Genomic DNA, 20,388 nt, shown 5'->3' with positions numbered 1-20,388 from the left:
GGATGCCTTGTCCTGCCCTACTCAGAGATCATATCACCCAAAAACAGTGGTCATATAAGGTCAGCTCCAAGTTCTGGCAGCCAAAATTCAAAACCTGTTTTTACCTCCTTGCAGAGTACCATGTACTTTGTATCTGCAACTTCACTTTTCTTTTACCTTTACACGAGGTCATGGATAAAATGTGAGATAATAGGAGCACCTTATTCATATGTCCACTGTGAGAATAAAAACAGTTAATATAGTAAATCCTGAAAACTATGTCTGCCAATAATCAGAGATCAGTAGGTTTTAGTGTTGGTAATGATAGCGGTTTATAATAATTATGATGTTTATTACTATGCTTTCAGATAATACTATTAATTAAAACAATAATAACAAGGGACGTCTTAGTCATCTAGTGCTGTTATAAGAGAAATAGCACACGTGGATGGCTTCAGCAGACAGAAGTTTATTCTCTCACAGTCTAGTAGGCTAGAAGTCCAAATTGGGGGCATCAGCTCCAGGGTAAGGCTTTCTCTTACTGTTGGCTCTGGAGGGAGTCCCTTGTCATCAATCTTTTTCTGGACTAGGAGCTTCTCAGTGCAGAAACCCCAGATACAAAGGATGTGCTTTTCTCATGGCTCTTGCTTCTTGGTAGTATGAGGTCCCCACATCTCTCTCTTCATTTCTCTCTTTTATATCTCAAAAGAGACTGGCTTAAGACAATCTAATTTTGTAGATCTCATCAACATAACTGCTGCTGATCCATCTCATTAACATCATAATGATAGGATATTTGCAATACATGGGAAAATCACATCAGATAACAAAATGGTGGACATTCACATAATACTGGGAATCATGGCATAGCCAAATTGAGACATGTTTTGGGGGGACACAATTCAATCCATGACAAGGAATAAGAACCTGAAAGATGGAACATTTAAATAGAAATAAGAATATAAAGGATAGATTTTGAGGAACACCTGAAAATGAAAAAGCTTAGTTGAGTCATGGGATTGAACTCCTGGCCAGCTCCCTCAGCAGAGCATGGTGAGCCAGGTCGCCATCTCCTCTTGAGGTACATCAAATCTGTTCTTCCCTGAATATGAATTTATTATACATGGGCCACAATGGTTGATGCTCTAGAACAGTGAACCTCAAAGTGTGATCCCCAGACCAGCAACAGTAGCATTTGAGAAATGGTTAGAAAGAAAAATTTTAGAGCCTTAGACCCCAAATTCTGAATTCAATACTCTGAGGGTGGGGCTTAACAAGTTCTTCAGCTGATTCTGATGAAAAGAGGCATTTGAGAACCACTGCTCTAAAAACATAGATGTAGAGTTTGTTTTTATGCTAGTTTGAAGGCTTAGGAAAATTCTCAAGGAAAAAGCCATGTATTTTTTTTCTACTTTATGGCTGTTAGTTGGCACAACGTGAAAAAATAGTAGATATACAATAAACACAAAGATACTACCTATTTGCTCAGAGAGTAAAGGATCTTTAAAACCAGGGAGAGCACTTGTGTCTTTATTCAGGTGAAAGATTTTTGGAAGATGTGGTGATGGAAGAGAGAGAAGAATAGAGAGAAAACAGGAGGGAGGAAGGTAGTATTCACTTAGTTTCACAATATAGATGCTAGAATTTCTCTGAAATACACAATTCTTGTAAATCTGTTATATGTTCTATCACTTCTATCATCAGACTCATCAACAACATGGCATCAGAAAACCAAACTGGTGTAACATCATTCTTCCTCCAGGGGCTCTCAGAGGATTCAGAACTGCAGCCCCTCCTCTTTGGACTATTCCTCACCCTGTACTTTGTCACTGTGTTGGGCAACCTGCTCATTATCCTGGCCATCAGCTCAGACTCTCACCTCCACACCCCCATGTACTTCTTCCTCTCCAAGTTGTCCTTCACTGACATCTGTTTCGGCACCACCACAGTCCCCAAGATGCTGGTGAACATCCAGACACAAAGCAAGTCCATCAGTTACACAGGCTGCCTCACCCAGGTTTGCTTTGTTCTGATGTTTGCAGGTGTAGAAAATTTTCTCCTTGCAGCAATGGCCTATGACCGCTATGTGGCCATCTGCCATCCACTGAGGTACACAGTCATCATGAACTCCTACCTCTGTGGCCTGCTGATTCTCCTCTCCTTGTTTATTAGTTTGGTGGATGCCCTGCTACACAGTCTGATGGTGCTCCATCTGTCCTTCTGTGCAGACCTGGAAATCCCTCACTTCTTCTGCGAACTTGCTCAGGTCATCAAACTTGCCTGCTCCAATACCCTCATCAATGACATCCTGGTATATTTAATAACTAGCATATTGGATAGTGTTCCTCTCCTTGGGATTATTTTCTCTTACATTAAAATTGTCTCTTCCATTCTGAGAATGCCATCAGCTGGGAGAATGTATAAAGCTTTCTCCACCTGTGGGTCTCACCTGTCAGTGGTTTTCTTATTCTATGGAACAGCTTTTGGAGTCTACATTAGTTCTGCAGTTACTCATTCTTCCAAAAACTTAGCAGTAGCCTCAGTGATGTACACTGTGGTCCCTCCAATGATGAACCCCTTTATCTACAGCCTGAGGAACAGAGACATGCAGGGGGCCTTGCAGAAACTCTTCTGGAGAACATCTTCTTTTTCTTAGTTGTATCATCTGCCTTAGGCTTGTGCTTCTATAATAAGTCAAAGTGAAAGAATACTTGGTGAATCAGAATGTTAGAATCTTCCAGTAACAAGTTTTTTTTTTACATTGTGATAATATTTTTATTATTAATTTTAAATAATTTTTACATATGTGTGTGCATATTTACTTGCACACTTCTGTCGTCAGAATTTTTACTTTGATAATTTAGTACATTAAAATGTCAATTTATTGTTTTTATTTTTGGCAGATATATATTTAACAAAACGTTTGCTGTTTATACATTTTTTAGTTGTACCTTTCAGTGACATTTATTACATTCTTCATGTTATTCAACCATCACCACTATCCATTTTCACAGTTTTTTCATCACCCTTAACTCAGTGTCCCCTAAGCAATGAGTCTCCATTTCTTTTTTCATCCTTAATGGCCCTGGTAACCACTAATAAACTTCGGAGTTTATACACTTGCTTATTCTAGGTATTTCATATAAGTGGAGCTGACATTTCACTCAGCATAATGTTTTCAAGGTTCATCTATGTTGTAGTATGTATTAGGACTTTATTTCTCTTTATGGCTGAGTAGTATTTCATAGTATGTATGATATTTTGTGTATCCATTCATCAGTTGATGGACATTTAGCCTGTTTCCACCTTATAGGTATTATGAATAGTGCAGCAACGAGCATTGGTATACAAGTATCTGTGTTTCTGCTTTCAAATCTTTTGCTACAACCATCGTATACCACAGTGAATAACAGTATTTCAATATGGAATCTAAATTTGCTCTCCTCTAGCTTTGTGATATTTGATTGGTTGCATACTATGACTGGTTTCCCTCAAGGTCACCAGATGGCTGCATCACTTACAGGCATCATATCCCAGAAAGTTGACTATGACTTCATGTTTTTTGTTTTTTAATAAAGAGGTGGTGTTTCTAATGAGTCATTAAGAATACATCATTTCATTGCTTAGACACCTGAATTAGGATGTACAAGCCCCTTATTAAACTATTCTTTTGTGAGGAGAATGGGATTATTATGAGTGCATTTGACCAATCATCTAGAAAAGCTGTCCTCCAACCTTAATGAGTATAAGAACTGGAGAACTTGTTAAATAACAGATTCCTTAGCCTATTCTAAGAGATTTGGGCTCAGTAGTGTGAGGGGAGCCCACTGGGTACAGGAAGTATTCAATAAAATTAGACTAGTATCATTGTATTCCTTATCTTGTCCTGTATTCTTTGTTATTAAAACCTTTTGCTTTCACACGTTTTATAAGACTTGCTTTAGCAGTTATCATTGCTTACCTTAATTTAAGTATGTATCAGCATTCTAAGTGAATATAGCAATATAATCTAATACATAATTATTAGACATTCAAGCTAAGGTGAATTATCTTTTCTTGACAGTTGATTTCCTATGATTCCTTTTCACTGATTACTTGCTAGCAATGACTGACTTCTTCCTTTTTTCCTTGAGTCACCCTTTCTGTTTCTTATTCTTTTTCAGATGAAATACAGACATTAAATGTGTTTGAATAAAGCAAATAGAATCACTGCAGTTTTAGAAGGGGTCTGCCATGTATCGGAGGAGTCAATTGTGATACTACAGAGAAGCTAGGAGAAAGTTTGCTTTTATTGGGGATCATTATTACACTAAGGAGAGAATTCATGTTGAGAATGGATGACTTCCTGGAAAATTAAGTGAATGCCCAGAGAGCCCCCTGCTCTGCTCATCACTGAGTTCCATTATGTTCAGCACCACTTCTAGGGACAGCTCCCAAACTGGCATCCAAGGCCTCTGCTAGTGAGTGGTTCACCCAATGATGTCCTTAAATTACCTGCAGCATTTTGGGCCTTTGTTAAAGCTGCAGGTTCCTGGACCTCATTCAAGGACTACTGTCTCTGAACTGTGGGGTAGGTCCCTAGGAAAAGTATTGTTAACAAGGTCTTTGTGAAATAATGATGAGCTCTACATTTTGAAACCATACTTTTAATGCTAGAAGATATGAAATATATTCGTTCAATTTTATTTGTGAAATATATGTAAAAATGTGTGTAATATATCTGAAGTTCTTATAGAATATTCACACAATAAAAACACATATACTCAGCACCTAAATTGGAAAATGGACATTTACAATCATCTTAGAATCCCCCTGTAGGGCCTCCCAGTCTAATCACCCTCTCTCTGTCCCAGAAGTAACCAGTATCTTGAATTTCACATTTATTATTTTCTTTGCTGTTCCTTATATTGGTTTGGACTCTATGAAATTGCCAGCATTTCACTGTTTTTGATCTACATAACCGTCATTTTCATGTGTTTCAACATATTAGTTTTACTGCCTCTATATGTATCCCTTTCTTCAACCTCATAAATGGCGTCTATGAAAAACTCACAGCTAACATTGTACTTAATGGACTGGGTGCTTTCCTCTAAGATCAGGAACAAAAAAGGATGTTCACTCTTTCTACTTCTATTCCATTTGTGGTGAAGGTTTGAGTTAGTGCAAATATGGAAAAAATAATAAGAAGAAAAGAAAATAAATACAAGTTACCCAAACTGGAAAGGAAGAACTAAAACTATGTTTGCAGATGACATGAGAGATGACCTACAGAAAATTCTAAAGAATCCATCAAAAAAACTATTTGGACTAATAAACATGCTCAGCAAGATTGCAGGATACACAATCACTATGTAAAAATCAGTTGTATTTCTATATCCTTGAAATGAACAACCGAGAAACAAAATTAAGGGAAAAATTCAATTCATAAAAGCATCAAAAAGAATAAAATACTTAGAAATAAATTAATAAAAGAAGTGGAAGACATATATTGAAAAGTGAAAACATTGTTGAAATGAATTTAAGATGGTCTAAATAATTAGAAAAAAATCTATGTTCCTGAGTTGGAAAACTTAACATTGTTAAAATGGCAATATTCTCCAAAGTGATCTGCAGATGAAACATAATCCCTATCAGAATACCAGATTATTTCTTTATACAAATTGACAAACTGATTCTAAATTTATGCGGAATTACAGGGGACCCAAAACAGCCAAAAGAATCTTGAAAAAGAAGAACAAAGTAGGAAAACTCACATTTTCAACACAAAACTTACCACAAATGCAACAGTAATTAAGATAGTATGGTACTGGCACAAGGATAGACATATAGATCAATGGATGAAAATTGGGAGCCTGGAAAAAACCTGGTCAGTACATTTCAACAAATGTGCCAAGATTCATCCAACGAGGATATAATAATCTTTTTGACAAATGGTACTAGGACAAATGTGTAGCCACATGCAAAAGCATAAAGTAGGATTCTTACCTCAAATGACATTAAAAAAAAAGAAGAAGAAAAAGAACCCAAAGTGGATCAAAGACCTAAATGTAAGAACTAAAACTGTAAAATGCTTAGAAAACATAGGGGTAAATCTTGACCTAGGATTTGGCAAAGAATTCTTAGATATGACACCAAAAGTACATGCATCAAAAGAAAAAAAAAAAGATAAATTGGATTTAAAATGCTTTACTTCAAAGGATACCATCAAAGAAGTGAAAAGACAACACATAGAGAAAAAATTTGCAAATTGTATGTGTTCATATATTTTTATTCAAGCTAAAAAGACAAATGACTAATTAAAAAATGAACAATGCTCTTGAATAGACACTTCTACAAAGAAGAAATGCACAGGAAAAGATGCTCAGCATCATTAGTCATCAGGGAAATGCAAACCAAAACTTCGATGTGATGCCACTTCAAATCCACTAGGATATAGTCTATTCGGAAACCCTAGTAGCATAGTGGTTAAGAGCTACAACTGCTAACCAAAAGGTTGGCAGTTCGAATCCACCAGGTGCTCCCTGGAAACCCTATGGGGCAGTTCTACTCTGTCCTATAGGGTTGCTATGAGTCGGAATCAACTCGATGGCAATGGGCTTTTTTTATAGTCTGTATTTAAAAAAAAGAAAATATGCACAAGAATTGGCAAAGATGTGGAGAAATCAGAACTCTTGTACATTGTGGATGGGAAAGTGAAATGGTGCAGCAATTTTGGAAAATATTCTGGTAGTTCCTCAAATCATTAAACATAGAATTACCACATGACCAGTAATTTCACTCCTAGGTATTTGTGGGCCAAGATTTTCAGGGGTTTGGCAGTCGTAAGATGTTATGATCACCTCCGTGGTGGGATCTGCTGTGAGTAGCCAATCAGTTGGAAGGGAGTTTCCTTGGGTGTGTGGCCTGCATTGAATATAAGTGGACATTCTGGCAAGGCTCATGAGATTTTTGCTCCTGCTGCATCCTTCAGCTGCTTCTGTTCGTCTGACCCCTGGTTCTTGGGACTTGAGCTAGCAGCTTACCTGCAGCCTTGCCTGCTGATCTTGGAATTCATTGGTATTTGCAGCCTGTCAACAATAACCCTGCCCCCTGACCTGCCAATCTTGGGTTCGCCAGGCCCTGTGGCTACGTGAATCAGGAGAATGCTCTATCCTGACCCACGGACTTGGGATGTTCCAGCCTCTACAACTGTGTGAGCCATTTCCTTGATATAAGTCTCTCTGTGAATGGATAGAGTTGCAGCAACGGCACAGGACCAGCAGCAGCAGAGAACATGCAGTGGCGGATTGGGGTGCCTCCGGGCACTTATCGGTGGAGCTAGGCTTGCCGACCCATGGAGCAAGAAAGCTGAGTGCCTGTGTGCAGGAGGCTTCCCGGCAGAGTGGGGAGCCTCCAGGAACTTATCGGTGGAGCTACCAAGCTTTGGAACACTTGCTCCAGCAGGGCAGATGCAGATGTGAGGCCTGAGGAGCCAAGAGGCCAAGAAACCAGAAACAGAAGCTGAAGAGACAAAAAACACGAGAAACTGAGCTGCCTCAGTCTCAAAATGTATGGCCATGACCTCAGGGGTTTCAAATGATGGAGCCATGGCCTCTGGTGTTTCTAAGGGTGGAGTCACCACTCAGATGGACTAGGAGAATGGTGTGCCTAAAGCTGAGGGAGCAGAGGTTTGGTCCCAGTGAGCCTGGAAGGCAGAGCTGAAGCCCAGGACCAAGGGGCCTCCACACAGAATCCGGAGAGTGTGGCCAATACCTAGAGGCTGGAGGGCAGGGTTATTGTGTAAATTGTCTCAGGGAACAGAGGATTATTTTCAAAGCTTTGAGAGCTAATGTAATGTGTTCTGCTGACTTGCTTATGCCTTTTTTCCCTTCAGTTTCTCCCATTTGTAATGGAAATGTCTACCTTATGCCTGTTCTGCCATTGTGCCAGTGGAAGCAGATAACTCGTATTCTAGATTTCACAGATGAAGAGGAATTTTGGGGTTTTGGACTTGGAGTTAAGACTTTTGCTATGATATAATGGGATTAATATGTTTTGCATGTTGCGAGGATGTGATTTTGGGGGTGGGCAAAAGATGGAATGTCATGGATTGATTTATGCTCCTCCAAAAATGTGTTTATCAACTTGATTAGGCCACAATTCCCAGTATTGTGTGGTTGCCCTCCATTTTGTGATTGTAATTTTATGTTGAGAGAATTAGAGTGGGATTGTAGCACCAACCTTACTCAGGTCGCCTCCCTGATCCAAGGTAAAGGGAGTTTCCCTGGGGTGTGACTTGCACCACCTTTAATCTCTCAAGAGATAAAAGGAAATGGAAGCAAGCAGAGAGTGGGGAGCTCATATCACCAAGAAAGCAGCACCAGGAGCAAAGCACATCCTTTGGACACAGGGTCCCTGTGCTTGAGAAGCTCCTCGGCCAGGGGAAGATTGAGGACAAGGACCTTCCTCCAGAAATGACAGAGAAAGAAAGTGTTCCCCTGGAAGTGACATCCTGAATTTGGACTCGTAACCTACTAGACTGTAAGAGAATAAATTTCTCTTTGTTAAAGCCATCCACTTATATTTCTGTTGTAACACCCACCCACTGCAGTCAAGTTGATTCCGACTCATAGTGACCCTATAGGACAGAGTAGAACTGCCCGATAGAGTTTCCAAAGAGCGCCTGGCAGATTCGAACTGCCGATCTCTTGGTTAGCAGCCGTAGTACCCAACCACTATGCCACCAGAGTTACCTCTGTTATAGCAGCACTAGATAACTAAGACAATAGATTTAGTTGTTTTTTTTTTTTTTTTTGGCAGGGAGGTTTCCAAGGACAGTAGGTCCCTCTGTAAATGGATAAAAATCACCCACAAATCAGTCATGTCCCAGAGTTTATTGCTGTACTGTGCCTGCACCCACAGTTCAAATACCACTTGCCTGTAGTGAACATTGTAGTCACATTATAGGTCTCGCCCCAGCACAGAGTAGATGAACCATTTGCATGGGAAAACACAGCTCTTCCCCACATTATATCTGACTCGTAATTGTGTCTAATGGAATCTCTTTCTCATCCAAAGAAAAGAAAGAGGCATAGGTACTCAGAATGAGTTAAGTTTAGGCAAGTCAAGACCTCAGTCAAGAAAAAGGAAATCAGTGTTCCCTTCATGGAATAGGAGGGTAACACTAAGCCATTGAGCCTGGGAATTTCTTATTAAACAAAAACTATATCTGATTATTTACCCCATAAGAGACAGTGCTTCCCCACTGCCTTTTTCACTCTTTATTTTTGAATAATTTATTCACACATAGAAGTTGCAAAAATAGTACCAAGATTGTCTGGGTACCCTTTACCCAGCGTCCTCCAATGGCGACACAATCTTTCACAATAAACCCTTTGCCATTGAGTCGATTTGGACTCAGACTGGCCTTTTAGGACAGAGTAGAATTGCTCCAAAGGGTCTTTGAGGAGTGGCTGGTAGATTCAAACTGCCAACCTTTTAGTTAGCAGCTAAGCTCTTAACCAGTGGGCTACCAGGGCTCTTAATCTTTCATACTTATAGTATATATTGGAGCAATACTATCAACTAAACTGCAGACTTTATTGGGGTTTAACCTGAGTTCCCTTTTGAGGAAGGACAGACACCAGCCTTCCTATTTGCCTCGTTTGTTGTCTGGGAAAGCCCTCCTGTGAAGTGGCTTTATTCCTCCATGGACCCAGAGAAGACAAAGTTCACCCATGCACACTGAATCAGATGAATCCCTTAGTCTGATGAAAGCCTCAACGCATTAAAAAAGGAAATAACAGCTGCTGTGGCAGCGGCCAGGCCCCTCCTCTGCAGCAGCCGCGCCTCACGCAGTGCCTCAGCGGACTGCCATTTAGGTGGCTGAGCCGCTGGGCAGCAGGCCTCTTTGCAGCCCTCTCGCGCTGCTGGCGGTAGCTGTAGCTGGCCGGCCTTGTGCCAGCATTCTTGCAGCTTGGGCGCTGACCGGCTGCACAAGCTAAGGGCGGCCAGGGTGCACCGAGATAACCTGCACACGGTGAGGGAATGGTGGGTCCAGGTGGGGTTGCTGGCCGTGCTCCTGCTGGCGGCCTACCTGCACATCCCACCCCCTCAGCTTTCCCCTGCTCTTCACTCATGAAAGTCCACAGGCAAATTTTTCACCTATCAGGGACTGCGCATCTTTTACCAAGACTCCGTGGGTGTGGTTGGAAGTCCAGAAATAGTTGTGCTCCTATATGGCTTTCCAACATCCAGCTACGATTGGTACAAGATTTGGGAAGGTCTGACCCTCAGGTTTCATGAGTAATTGCTCTTGATTTCTTAGGCTTTGGCTTCAGTGACAAACGGAGACCACACCACTACTCCATATTTGAACAGGCCAGCATGCGGAGGCATGCTTGAGAGGCTTCTGGTTCTCCAGAACTGTAGGATCAACCACCTATCTCATGACTATGGAGACATCGTGGCTCAGGAGCTGCTCCATAGGTACAAGTGGAATCCGTCTGGGCAGCTTACCATAAAGTCTCTGCCTGTCAAATGGAGGTATCTTTTCCGAGACTCATCATCCTCTCCTTCTCCAGAAGCTTCTTAAAGATGGAGGCATGCTGTCAACCATCCTCACACGTTTGATGAACTTCTTTGTTATTTTCTTGAGGTCTCATCCCGGTCTTTGGGCCCTACACTTGGCCTCTGAGAGAGAGCTGTGGGACATGTGGGCAGAGATAGCAACAATGACAGAGACTTAGTCAATGATAGTCTTCTACAGTATGTTAACCAGAGGGAGAAGTTTAGAAGATGCGGGGTGGGAGCCCTTGCCTCTGTATCTTTTCCCATTCATTTTATCTGTGGGCCATTGGATCCCATAAATCCTTACCTGGAGTTTTTGGAGCTGTATAGGTTTTTTTTTTTTATAGGAAAATGCTGCCAAGGTCCACAGCGTCAATTCTGGATGACCACATTTGCCGCTACCCACAGCTAGAGGATCCCATGGGCTTCTTGAATGCATATATGGGCTTCATCAACTCCTTCTGAGCTGGAAAGTGTAGCTTCCCTGTATTACCTTCCCTATTCCCCATCTGTTGTGTATTCCACTTAGGAAGAAATTCCCAAAAGAGGTCCTACTCACTGAACACTATTCTCTCACAAAAGTCCACTTTACTCACATCACGGAACACAGTATAGTAAAAAATCAGCAGAAACTCTGACTAAGAGTTGACCTAACAATTCACTTCCCCTTCCTTTGACACCTGATCAAGTGTATGAATTTGCCTTTGTCTTTTGTGTTATTAGGAAATTCTGATGAGCACCACTACTCCCTGATGCAGTAGGAGAGGCACGCATTCCTTTTCATGAAAGACTTTTTAACACATCTATGTGCTTTTCTGACATATTTAGAAATGCTGATTTCTGGTCCAACCCCAATTGGAATCAGAGAGTAAAGGATGAGGAGGGGGCCTTACCTCTCCTTGAACAGCTTTAAGGGTATGTGCTTTTAAGTTCTCTAAGCCATACCACTTCAATAAGAGTGATTCTCCCTTGTCATAACTTTGAATTCAGTTTCATTCATTTTGTTAAAAAAAGATTTCTTCCTGAAAAGGCAGGAATTAAGACTTCTTAGTTTACTCCTCCTTTTACTTATTAAGCACACGTGCAGAGTGAGTCTGCTATGTGCCAAGGAGTTCTAAGGGCTTTACATGGCCCATTATGAGGTGGGTCCTTTCTTATCATCATTGGTAGGTGAGGACACTGAGGCTCAGATAGGCTGTGTAACTTGTCCATTCACTCATTCATTCCTTATTCAAGTATTTATTCATTCAGCAAACATATTCTAAAACACTAGATGCTGGACATAAACAATAAGACACTGCCTCTATAAGACCGCAATCTTCCTCCTCTATCCCCGTTTCTGTGTTTCTCTCCCTCTTACTCTTTCGTCTTCAGACACAGACTGGCTTCCTTGCTGTACGAAAACTGTGCCAGGCACAGTCCCACCTCAGTTCCTTTTCATTTCCTGTTCCCTGCAATGTTTTTTTCTTCCCCCAGCATTATTAAAATATTTATCATCTGGACCTATTATTCCCTCAGATCCTTCCCTGACCACCTTGTCTAAAATGCCCCTTTTTGACCCATCTTGATTTGATTCCTGCTTTGACTGTTGGGAAGTCAACCCCATAACCACTGCAAGCACTTAGTTCAATGCCTGGCGCATAATAAGTACTCAGTGAAGTTTAACTAATGCATTGTGTTCCATATCTTGCCTATATTCATAAACCTTATAATTCTTTAGCTCTCAGGCTTTATGAATATAAATATAAATTATTATATTTTACCACTTGCTTCAGTAGTTATGTTTGTTTGGCTTTGTCAAAAGAAAATGAGTCAATAATAAAATTAACCTATTAGATGAGGTTTATTTGGGCAGAAGATTCATCAATCAGGTAGCACCAAACCACATGTAGAAAGGGACTTGGCTTATATTGACAAAATACTGAAAGAAAAGTTTATTTCTGATTGGCTTATACAATTCACTATTGAAGCACAGTCAGAATCTCATTGGTCAACAATAGTGGCCTGATTTACAGGAAAAAAAAAAAATCTGTTGCTGTAGAGTTCTGAATTATCAACCCTATGGGACAGAGTAGAACTGTCCCATAGGGTTTCCAAGGCTGTAATCTTTACTGCTACTCATACAGTTTTCACTGGCTAATTTTTTCAGAAGTAGACCACTGGGTCTTTCTTCCTAGTCTAAGTCTGGAGGCTCTGCTGAAACCTGTCCTCCATGGGTGGCCCTGCTGGTATTTGAAATACTGGTGGCATAGCTTCCAGCTTTACAGCAACATGCAGGCCGCCACAGTGTGACAAACTGACAGATGTGTGGGGAACCTACAGACAGAAGTGTTAAAGAGTGTTAAAAAGCAAAGGTGTCACTTTCAGTACTATGGTGCACCTGACACAAGCCACGGTGTTTTCGTTTGCCTTGTATGCATGTGAAAGCTGGACACTGAATAAGGAAGACTGAAGAAAAATTGATGCCTTAGAATTATGGTGTTGGTAGAGAATGTTGAGTATACCATGGAGTGCCAGAAAAACTAACAAATCTGTCTTGGAAGAAGTATAGCCAGAATTCTTATTAGAATCAGGAATGGCAAAACTTCGTCTCACACACTTTGGACATGTTGTCAGGAGGGACCAGTCCCTGGAAGGACATCATGCTTGGTAAAGTAGAGGGTCAGGAAAAAGAGGAAGGCCCTTGATGAGATGTATTGACGCAGTGGCTACAACAATGGGCTCAAGTATAACAAGGACTGGGAGGATGGCACAGGGCGTGGTCATATTTCATTCCCTTGTGCGTAGGATCACTAGGAGTTGGAACCAACTCCATGGCACCTAACAACAATTGAGCTCTCTTTTTCTATTAATTCATGAGTCATTTATTTAATTAGGATAATTGTCCTTTGTCAGTTATATGCACTGCAAATTTCTTCATTAGCTGTGTGGCTTGTTTTGCATATCTTTTATAGTGTTTTCTGGATGAACACAAGTGCTTAGTTTAAATATAGTTAAATTTGTCAGTTTTTTTGTTTGTGCTCAAAAAGTCTTGTTTACGAAATCCCTACCTATCTCAATGCACAGGATTTGTAGTGTTACCTTTATATTTGAGGCCTGAACACACCTGAGGTTTGCTTTTGCCTTCGATGTGAGGTAAGAACAAAAATTCATTTTTATATCTTTGAACTTTTTATTAAATAGTTCATCCGTTCACTGTAAGTACACTGCTGCAAAGGCTAAGCTGCCCATTTATGTGTTGGTTTTCATCTGGGCTCTATCTTCTAATCAGTCTCTAAGTGGTGCAAATGGTTAATACATTCAGCCACTGCCCAAAATTTAGAGGTTTAAGTCCACCCAGAGGCAACTCAGAAGAAAGAACTCATTGTCTAGTTCTGAAAATCACCTATTGAAAACCCTACACAGCACGGTTCTACTCTGACACACATGAGGTCACCGTAAGTCGGAGTTGACTCAATGGCAATTCGATGTTTTTTTTTATCTTCTGATCAATAGGTCTGTTGTATCCCTGCATCAATATCATGTCTTACTTATTCTGTCATACCATTCAGCTAAAAATAAATAGTTACAAATAATTCCCAAACCACAAATGTGCATTATATCACAGGTTGACTGCTTCTCTGATCCTTTGCATTTTACTGCAGCAATATAGTAAATGAGAGCCATAATTCCAACCCATGGTCCCCTGGTGGAAAAAAAAAAGTATATTGAAGCTACTGCTTGTATTGGGAAAAGGTGGCAGTGCAGTTCTAACAAGGAAATAAAATGTCTGTTACCTGTTCATTTCATGTTGATGAGAGAAAATATGTTTATAAATGCTGACTATAATATGCAGAAACAGGATCGACCTTCAATGAACCAAGCATAGAATTAGTCCTTAGTATTTGCATTTTTTGCATGCGAGAGCTGAACAACGAATAAGGAAAACTAAAGAAGAATTGATGCCTTTGAATTATGGTGTTGGCGAAGAGTACTGAATATACCATGGACTGCCAAAAGAATGAACAAATCTATCCTGGAAGAAGTACAGCCAGAATGCTCCTTAGAAACAAGGGTGACAAGACTATGGCTCACATACTTTGGAGATGTTATCAGGAGACATCAGTCCCTGGTGAAGGACATCATGCTTGGTAAAGTAGAGGGTCAGTGAAAAAGAGGAAGACCCTCAAGAAGATAGATTGATACAGTGGCTGCAACAATGGGCTCAAGCATAATAAAGACTGTGAGGATGGCGCAGGATTGGGCAGCATTTCATTCTGTTGTGCAAAGGGTCACTATGAGTTGGAACCTACTCGACGGCACCTAACAACAATATTTGCATTTTGGGGGTACATCTTCTATATTACCTTTTGTATTTATGCAGGTTATATATATATGCATATATATATAAATTACACTTGTTAACCTAAATGTGATGTCATTTTTTCTGACATTGGTGTTAGGGTTTCCTTTCAATGCACTTAAAGAAAGAAGACTAGAATCAATTATAGAAGGGATGTGTGTCCCTGTGTATATTGTACTTGAAATGGATTTGTGCAGAAAGAGATGGAGGAAAGGGGCTGGCATATCCCTGGCCTCTCTGAGTGTGAAAATCAGCTAAAAATAAGTTCCTCCTTCTCTGAGCCTTGCTCCTTAAGGATTTGTACCATCCTGAGATCAAAATGACAGCAAAAGGATTTGACTAATGAGGAGCTTTGGATACTGAACCCCCAAGGATCACAGAGACTGAAAATTTTCTGCCTGTGCAAATTACTCAATAGCCCTGCGCAGGTCAGGAGGCAGCACCCCTGAGCCTCATCCCAGGGATCATCATTTCTGCACAGGAGCCTGGTCCTTCTCTCTGACTTCCTGTGTTCCCTGAGCCCAGAGCTTCCATTTTTACCATTCAACCTCCAGGACAGAACTGAATGTCATTCCTTAGTGGTGGTACCCAGGTAATCTGAAGTTCCCCAGTTTATTTTGACAAATAAGGAGAGGTCTTTTTCTATCAGTCCATCTGGGAGTAGCTGTGAGGTGAGTACATAAAGAAGAGGGGCAAAATGGAGTCACCCGTGAGGTGTCTGCTTGATATTAGATCATCTACTTGCCATGTTTCCTTGTACCTTTGCACTATACTTGAGCAGCTTTCATTCTGCTTTTACTCTAATCATAATTTCCAGGGACTTTTTCCATCTTAGCAGAAACCATCTCTTACAGTGGTATCACTAAGGAGGTGCAGGTGACACTTGCAGAGGGGGTGACACCGAAATGACTGTCTATAAAATTTTTGTGCAGTGTTTCAGCAGAAATTTATAATTTTTAATAAAAATATCCCTGTAGTTAGCTATAACAACAAAAACATTTTTCATAAGCCCAGCTTACGTGCATCAATATACCTACAAGGCTAAAACTCTATAGTAATTTATTTTTTGAACCTTCTAATGTGTTCCAGTCAGAGCTGTCGTTATTACCCAATTACAGTGATGCTTCGAAGCACGTGGTTTCATCTGCCCGCACTACAAGCGCACAGTGCTGCTTTTGTTTTTGCTGTGTTTTCATTTTGCTGATTTTGTCAAATTTTCTGGTGTTTTAGCTAAAACATTGAGGTAACTCCTATTTGTGAACCTATGTTGATATTTTTTTTTAGAATGAAATACTAATTAAAGGAAAAGAAAGAGAAAAACAAAAAAGCCTTCCGCTCTGTTACTAATAATGTTGTCATTTATTGTAGAAATAGACTACAAAACAATTTTGTTAGTATTCATGTAACCTAAGAACTGTTACAGTTAATCAATTCACAATTATATTTGTCACACATTATTCTATGATAAAAATTAGTAACAGTACAAAAAATATTGCTAAGGATTCTTTATGATCTGGTATGGGAGGAGGTCCATGGGGGGGTACACCATGAGTTATTGACACCATGAGACCCCAGCCCTATATATGCCACCAATGCTAGTGACACACAGTCCTAGAGATGTCACCAATCCTAGTGATTCTCTAAAATTTTCTTTAATTTCTTTGGCAGAGGGCAGGGATGTATAGTCAGCTTCTTATCTTTCAGTACCTGGTTCCTGATGGCTCTTTGTAGGGAAGATCTTGGTCTCAACCCTGTTACCAGGTGTAAGGATTCAAGGGGAAGAGATGAAGAATCAGGCAGAGCCCATAAGCTATATCCATAGTCTATTGTTCTGTTTTTATTAACCTGGACAATACATTACAAGGCAGTGCTGTGCAAAGAAAAAAAGAAAGAAAGAAAGAAAGAAAAAACAAATACCTATCTATCCATGTCTTCAGAGTTAGTAAATGTTGATAGCTTGTTATTAGAGTTCTTTTCTCAAAGGAACAAAGTAGTATGCATAAAGCTAGTATAACTCCACAATTCCTTTTCTTCCCTTCCCAGAGGCAACCACAGTCTTGAATATGGTTGGTCAGCAAGCATTATTTTAAACTGTTTCTGTGTGTGTGTGTGATTATGTGTATGTGTGTATGTGTGCATACCACAGTGAAAATGCCCATCAGTTGGGAGAGGGTTAAACAGTGATAGAATAAGACAGTGGAATGCCTTAAGGTATTTAAAGCTAATGGACCACAGCAAAATGTACCAAGATCTCTAAGTCATTTAAAGTATTATTTAAAGAAATAGTCAAATGACATGTATAGTTATACATTTTTAAGATACAGACCAAAAACATTGTGCATAGATAGAATTATAATAAATGTATTGATATTGCAGGAAAATTTCCACTTAAGTTCAGTGCAATGGTTCCCCCATAGGAAACAAAAAAAAATTGATAATGTGGAAAAATAAAAGAGAGGATTTCAAATAAATACTCATTGTTTCTTTAAAAATAGCTAGTGCGAGTATGGCAGTATATTTTAATTTGATGTTGCTGAGTGGCAGATAAAGAGGTCTTTATTGTTTTTTCCCTGTACTTTTTTGGTATTTATAAAGTCTGCATAATTTTAGAATCTATTAAAATTTTCTTATACTATAGATGTTTTGTTAGACAGATTATTTTTCTATTTTGAGTTTTTATTATCCATGTAGATGAATCTATGTCTAATTTATTCATCTTAACTGCTATATATTTATGTCAAACAAACTTTGATATTAGTGATCAGTGATTTGAGGTCTTCCTTCTGCTTGCTTCTCTATATGAGCAAGATTCCCAGTGGAGTTTCAGCACATCCATCCTTCCTTGAAATTACTCTTTTTCTCCTCCTCCTTCATCTTGCCCCACCTATCACTTCCCTCCCTGTAATGAATCAGGCCGTGTGATCAGATTGTGTTCATGGCAAAAACAAATCACAGTACGAAATACTGAGAGGGTCTCTTATGTCAAGATTTTGTCTATTCTCATCTTTGCAATATCCCTATAAAGATTCATGATCTCTCCCATTATACAAATGGGAAGATAGAAGCTTCTTAAAGAGCTATAAAAATGTCCTTGTTCACAAACCAAGTTTGTCTGGTTCCACTATTTACTTGTGTGTGTGTGTGTGTGTGTGTGTGATACAGTGATTTACAAGAATAATGAGCAAATACATTGACTTGCCCAGGACTTATCAATCAACACTTGCCTGTTTGGGGGATCCAATGATCATATACCCAGGGGTGGCATTTTAACACTGGAAGTGTGAGTGTCCTGGACTTGATCCTCGTACACAAGCTCAGGATCCCTATAGGAACCAGTGCCCAAGACTGCCTGATCCAGGCTTTGATGGGGACCAGCCAGAAACACAAGGAGGAGGACATCAACTTTCATGATTGATTTTCAATATATCCTCCTCTAATATACTATCTGCTAATTACACAAGGAAGATAGATATAGGAAAACATAAAAGGAATAGGGAATGGATCAAGCTACCTCATAGTGAGAAAACAATTATTTCCATGTTATTAAAAGGAGGAAATGAAGGGAGGAGCAGATTCCAGTGGGCTCCTTGGGAAAGAAATAAAGAAAAGGGAAAACAAATCTAGAAACAATAGCCTATTAATGGCGATAAATTATAACTACAATAAAATTGAAATTGTGTGGTGTCTTTTTGCTATTGTTTTTCATAAAAAAATAGGAGTGTCAGTTAAACAGAAGAATGTGCATGTGCATATTTTTTACATTGGTGGGGTCTGGAGGAGGTAAGAAATTTCTCATTTTCTTAGCCAATTTTCCTGATAACCTTAAAAACAAGTACTTCACTCCAGGGGTGAGGCTTCTTGCTAAACAATTTATATTGATTCTATTTTTTAAGCCCCACAAGTATAAAGGCTTTTCAGGTGTTCAGGTGTACTTTGCTCAATGTCTGGTCACCTCCTAAGATTGACTTGCCAATCTCCTACTCCCAATATTAAATTCAGGGCACTTGGGCATTTGTGTGGGCAGTATTTATCTTTCTCATCCTAGAATTCAGTAAGTCAACAAATCGTTGCTTTTTTATTGCCTTTTTGTCAAGACCCCATGTGTTTCAATATTCCTTCCAGTCTTCTGATTTGGAAAAAGAAAAAAAAAATTCTACATGCCACCTCAGGAGAAAAATGTTTTAATCTTCTATCATTTGAGAGAAAAGAAAGTCTTCCAGACATAATAGCCTTAACAACTTAAGGTTTCAGGTAGCATATTCTCTCTTGACCTCAAGTCCTGAGTGTGAGTGGTCCTGTTTAATGCCGTTACCTGCTAGATACTACTTATGTGGTCAGAGAGTAGAAGATCTTCATGACCAGGTAAAACACTTGGGTCTTTATTCAGGTGGAATTCTTCAAGAGGCAAGTAATGAAATCTGATTGACCTTTCAGGATATCTAGTTCTATCCTACTTAGGAGTCATATCACGTGATGTTATGGAGTCGGCTCTGAAGTCTGACATCCTGAGTTCAAATCTCACATCATCTGTTACCAGAGAGCCAGGTACTTTGTACTGTAATTTAACCTTATCTCAGCTACATGAGATCATGGGGAAGATGTAGAATGATAGAAGTACCTAACTCACAGGTCTGTTGAAATAATAAAATCATTTAATAGAGGTGAAGAGCCTGGCAATCCGTGTTCGTGGTGGTGATAATAGCAGTGTATAACAATTACTACATTTACTGTGGTGATAATATTACAATTAATTCTGAAAAGGACAATGTGAAATAATGAGATATTGAAATAGAAATGGGAAGTGAAAAGGGCACATTTTGAGGACTCACTGACAATTAAGATGCTAAGTGGAGTCACGGACTTGAACGCTCAGACAGCCCACTGTACAGTGCACTAATGAGCTGGACCTTCATTTTCCTCATTAATCATTCCAGGTCTGCTCCAATCACAAATGAGTTGGTTGTCCATGCTCTAGAACAGTGTTCTTTAAAGTATGGACTCCAGACCATCAGTAGAACATTTGTGAATTTGTTAGAAAGGCAAACCCTTGACCCCATACCCAACCTTCTGAATCCAATACTCTGAGGATGGGGCCAAACATCTGGGTTTTAACAAGCCCTCCAGCTGATTGTGATGCAATACCAACTTTTAAAACCACTGCTCTAACATTTAACTGATGTAACATTTTAAAATTTTTATTTTATTTTTGCTGATAGTTTGAAGGAGGGTAAAAAATTCTCAGGGAGAAATTATATGTCATTCCCTACTTTATTTCTGTTAGTTGGCAAATGTGGAAATGTGTAGACACTTGAATAAAATGTGGTAGATGGGTAGTGAAAAAAGAAATGAGAAGAGGGAAAAAGAAGAGTAACAGAGAGAGGTAGAGAGGAACAGGGAGAGAGAGATATTTCTAATATTCACTTTGTTTCACAATATAGATCCTACAGTTTCTCTAAAAGAAGGGATCTGTTATCTGTCTCATTTCCTCTACTTTTTTTTTTTTCAGACTTAACAACAAC

At 39.6% G+C, this 20,388-nt stretch overlaps 1 protein-coding gene and 1 pseudogene across 1 annotated transcript; both read left to right on the top strand.

Moving 5' to 3' along the window:
• The first annotated feature begins 291 nt into the window (after positions 1–291).
• Positions 292–2,799, top strand: LOC100672698 (putative gustatory receptor clone PTE03). Its single transcript, XM_064280587.1, has one exon. It carries the CDS (start codon positions 1,697–1,699, stop codon positions 2,633–2,635), a length of 939 nt encoding a protein of 312 aa, XP_064136657.1. The 5' UTR covers positions 292–1,696; the 3' UTR covers positions 2,636–2,799.
• Positions 2,800–7,205: 4,406 nt separating this feature from the next.
• Positions 7,206–11,396, top strand: LOC135230523 (mesoderm-specific transcript homolog protein-like; annotated as a pseudogene).
• Positions 11,397–20,388: the final 8,992 nt, after the last annotated feature.

This window comes from Loxodonta africana, chromosome 3 (assembly GCF_030014295.1).
Source record: "Loxodonta africana isolate mLoxAfr1 chromosome 3, mLoxAfr1.hap2, whole genome shotgun sequence".
NCBI lineage: Eukaryota > Metazoa > Chordata > Mammalia > Proboscidea > Elephantidae > Loxodonta > Loxodonta africana.
Note: the sequence above shows the minus strand (reverse complement) of the source record. Positions and strands in the feature narration are given on the sequence as shown.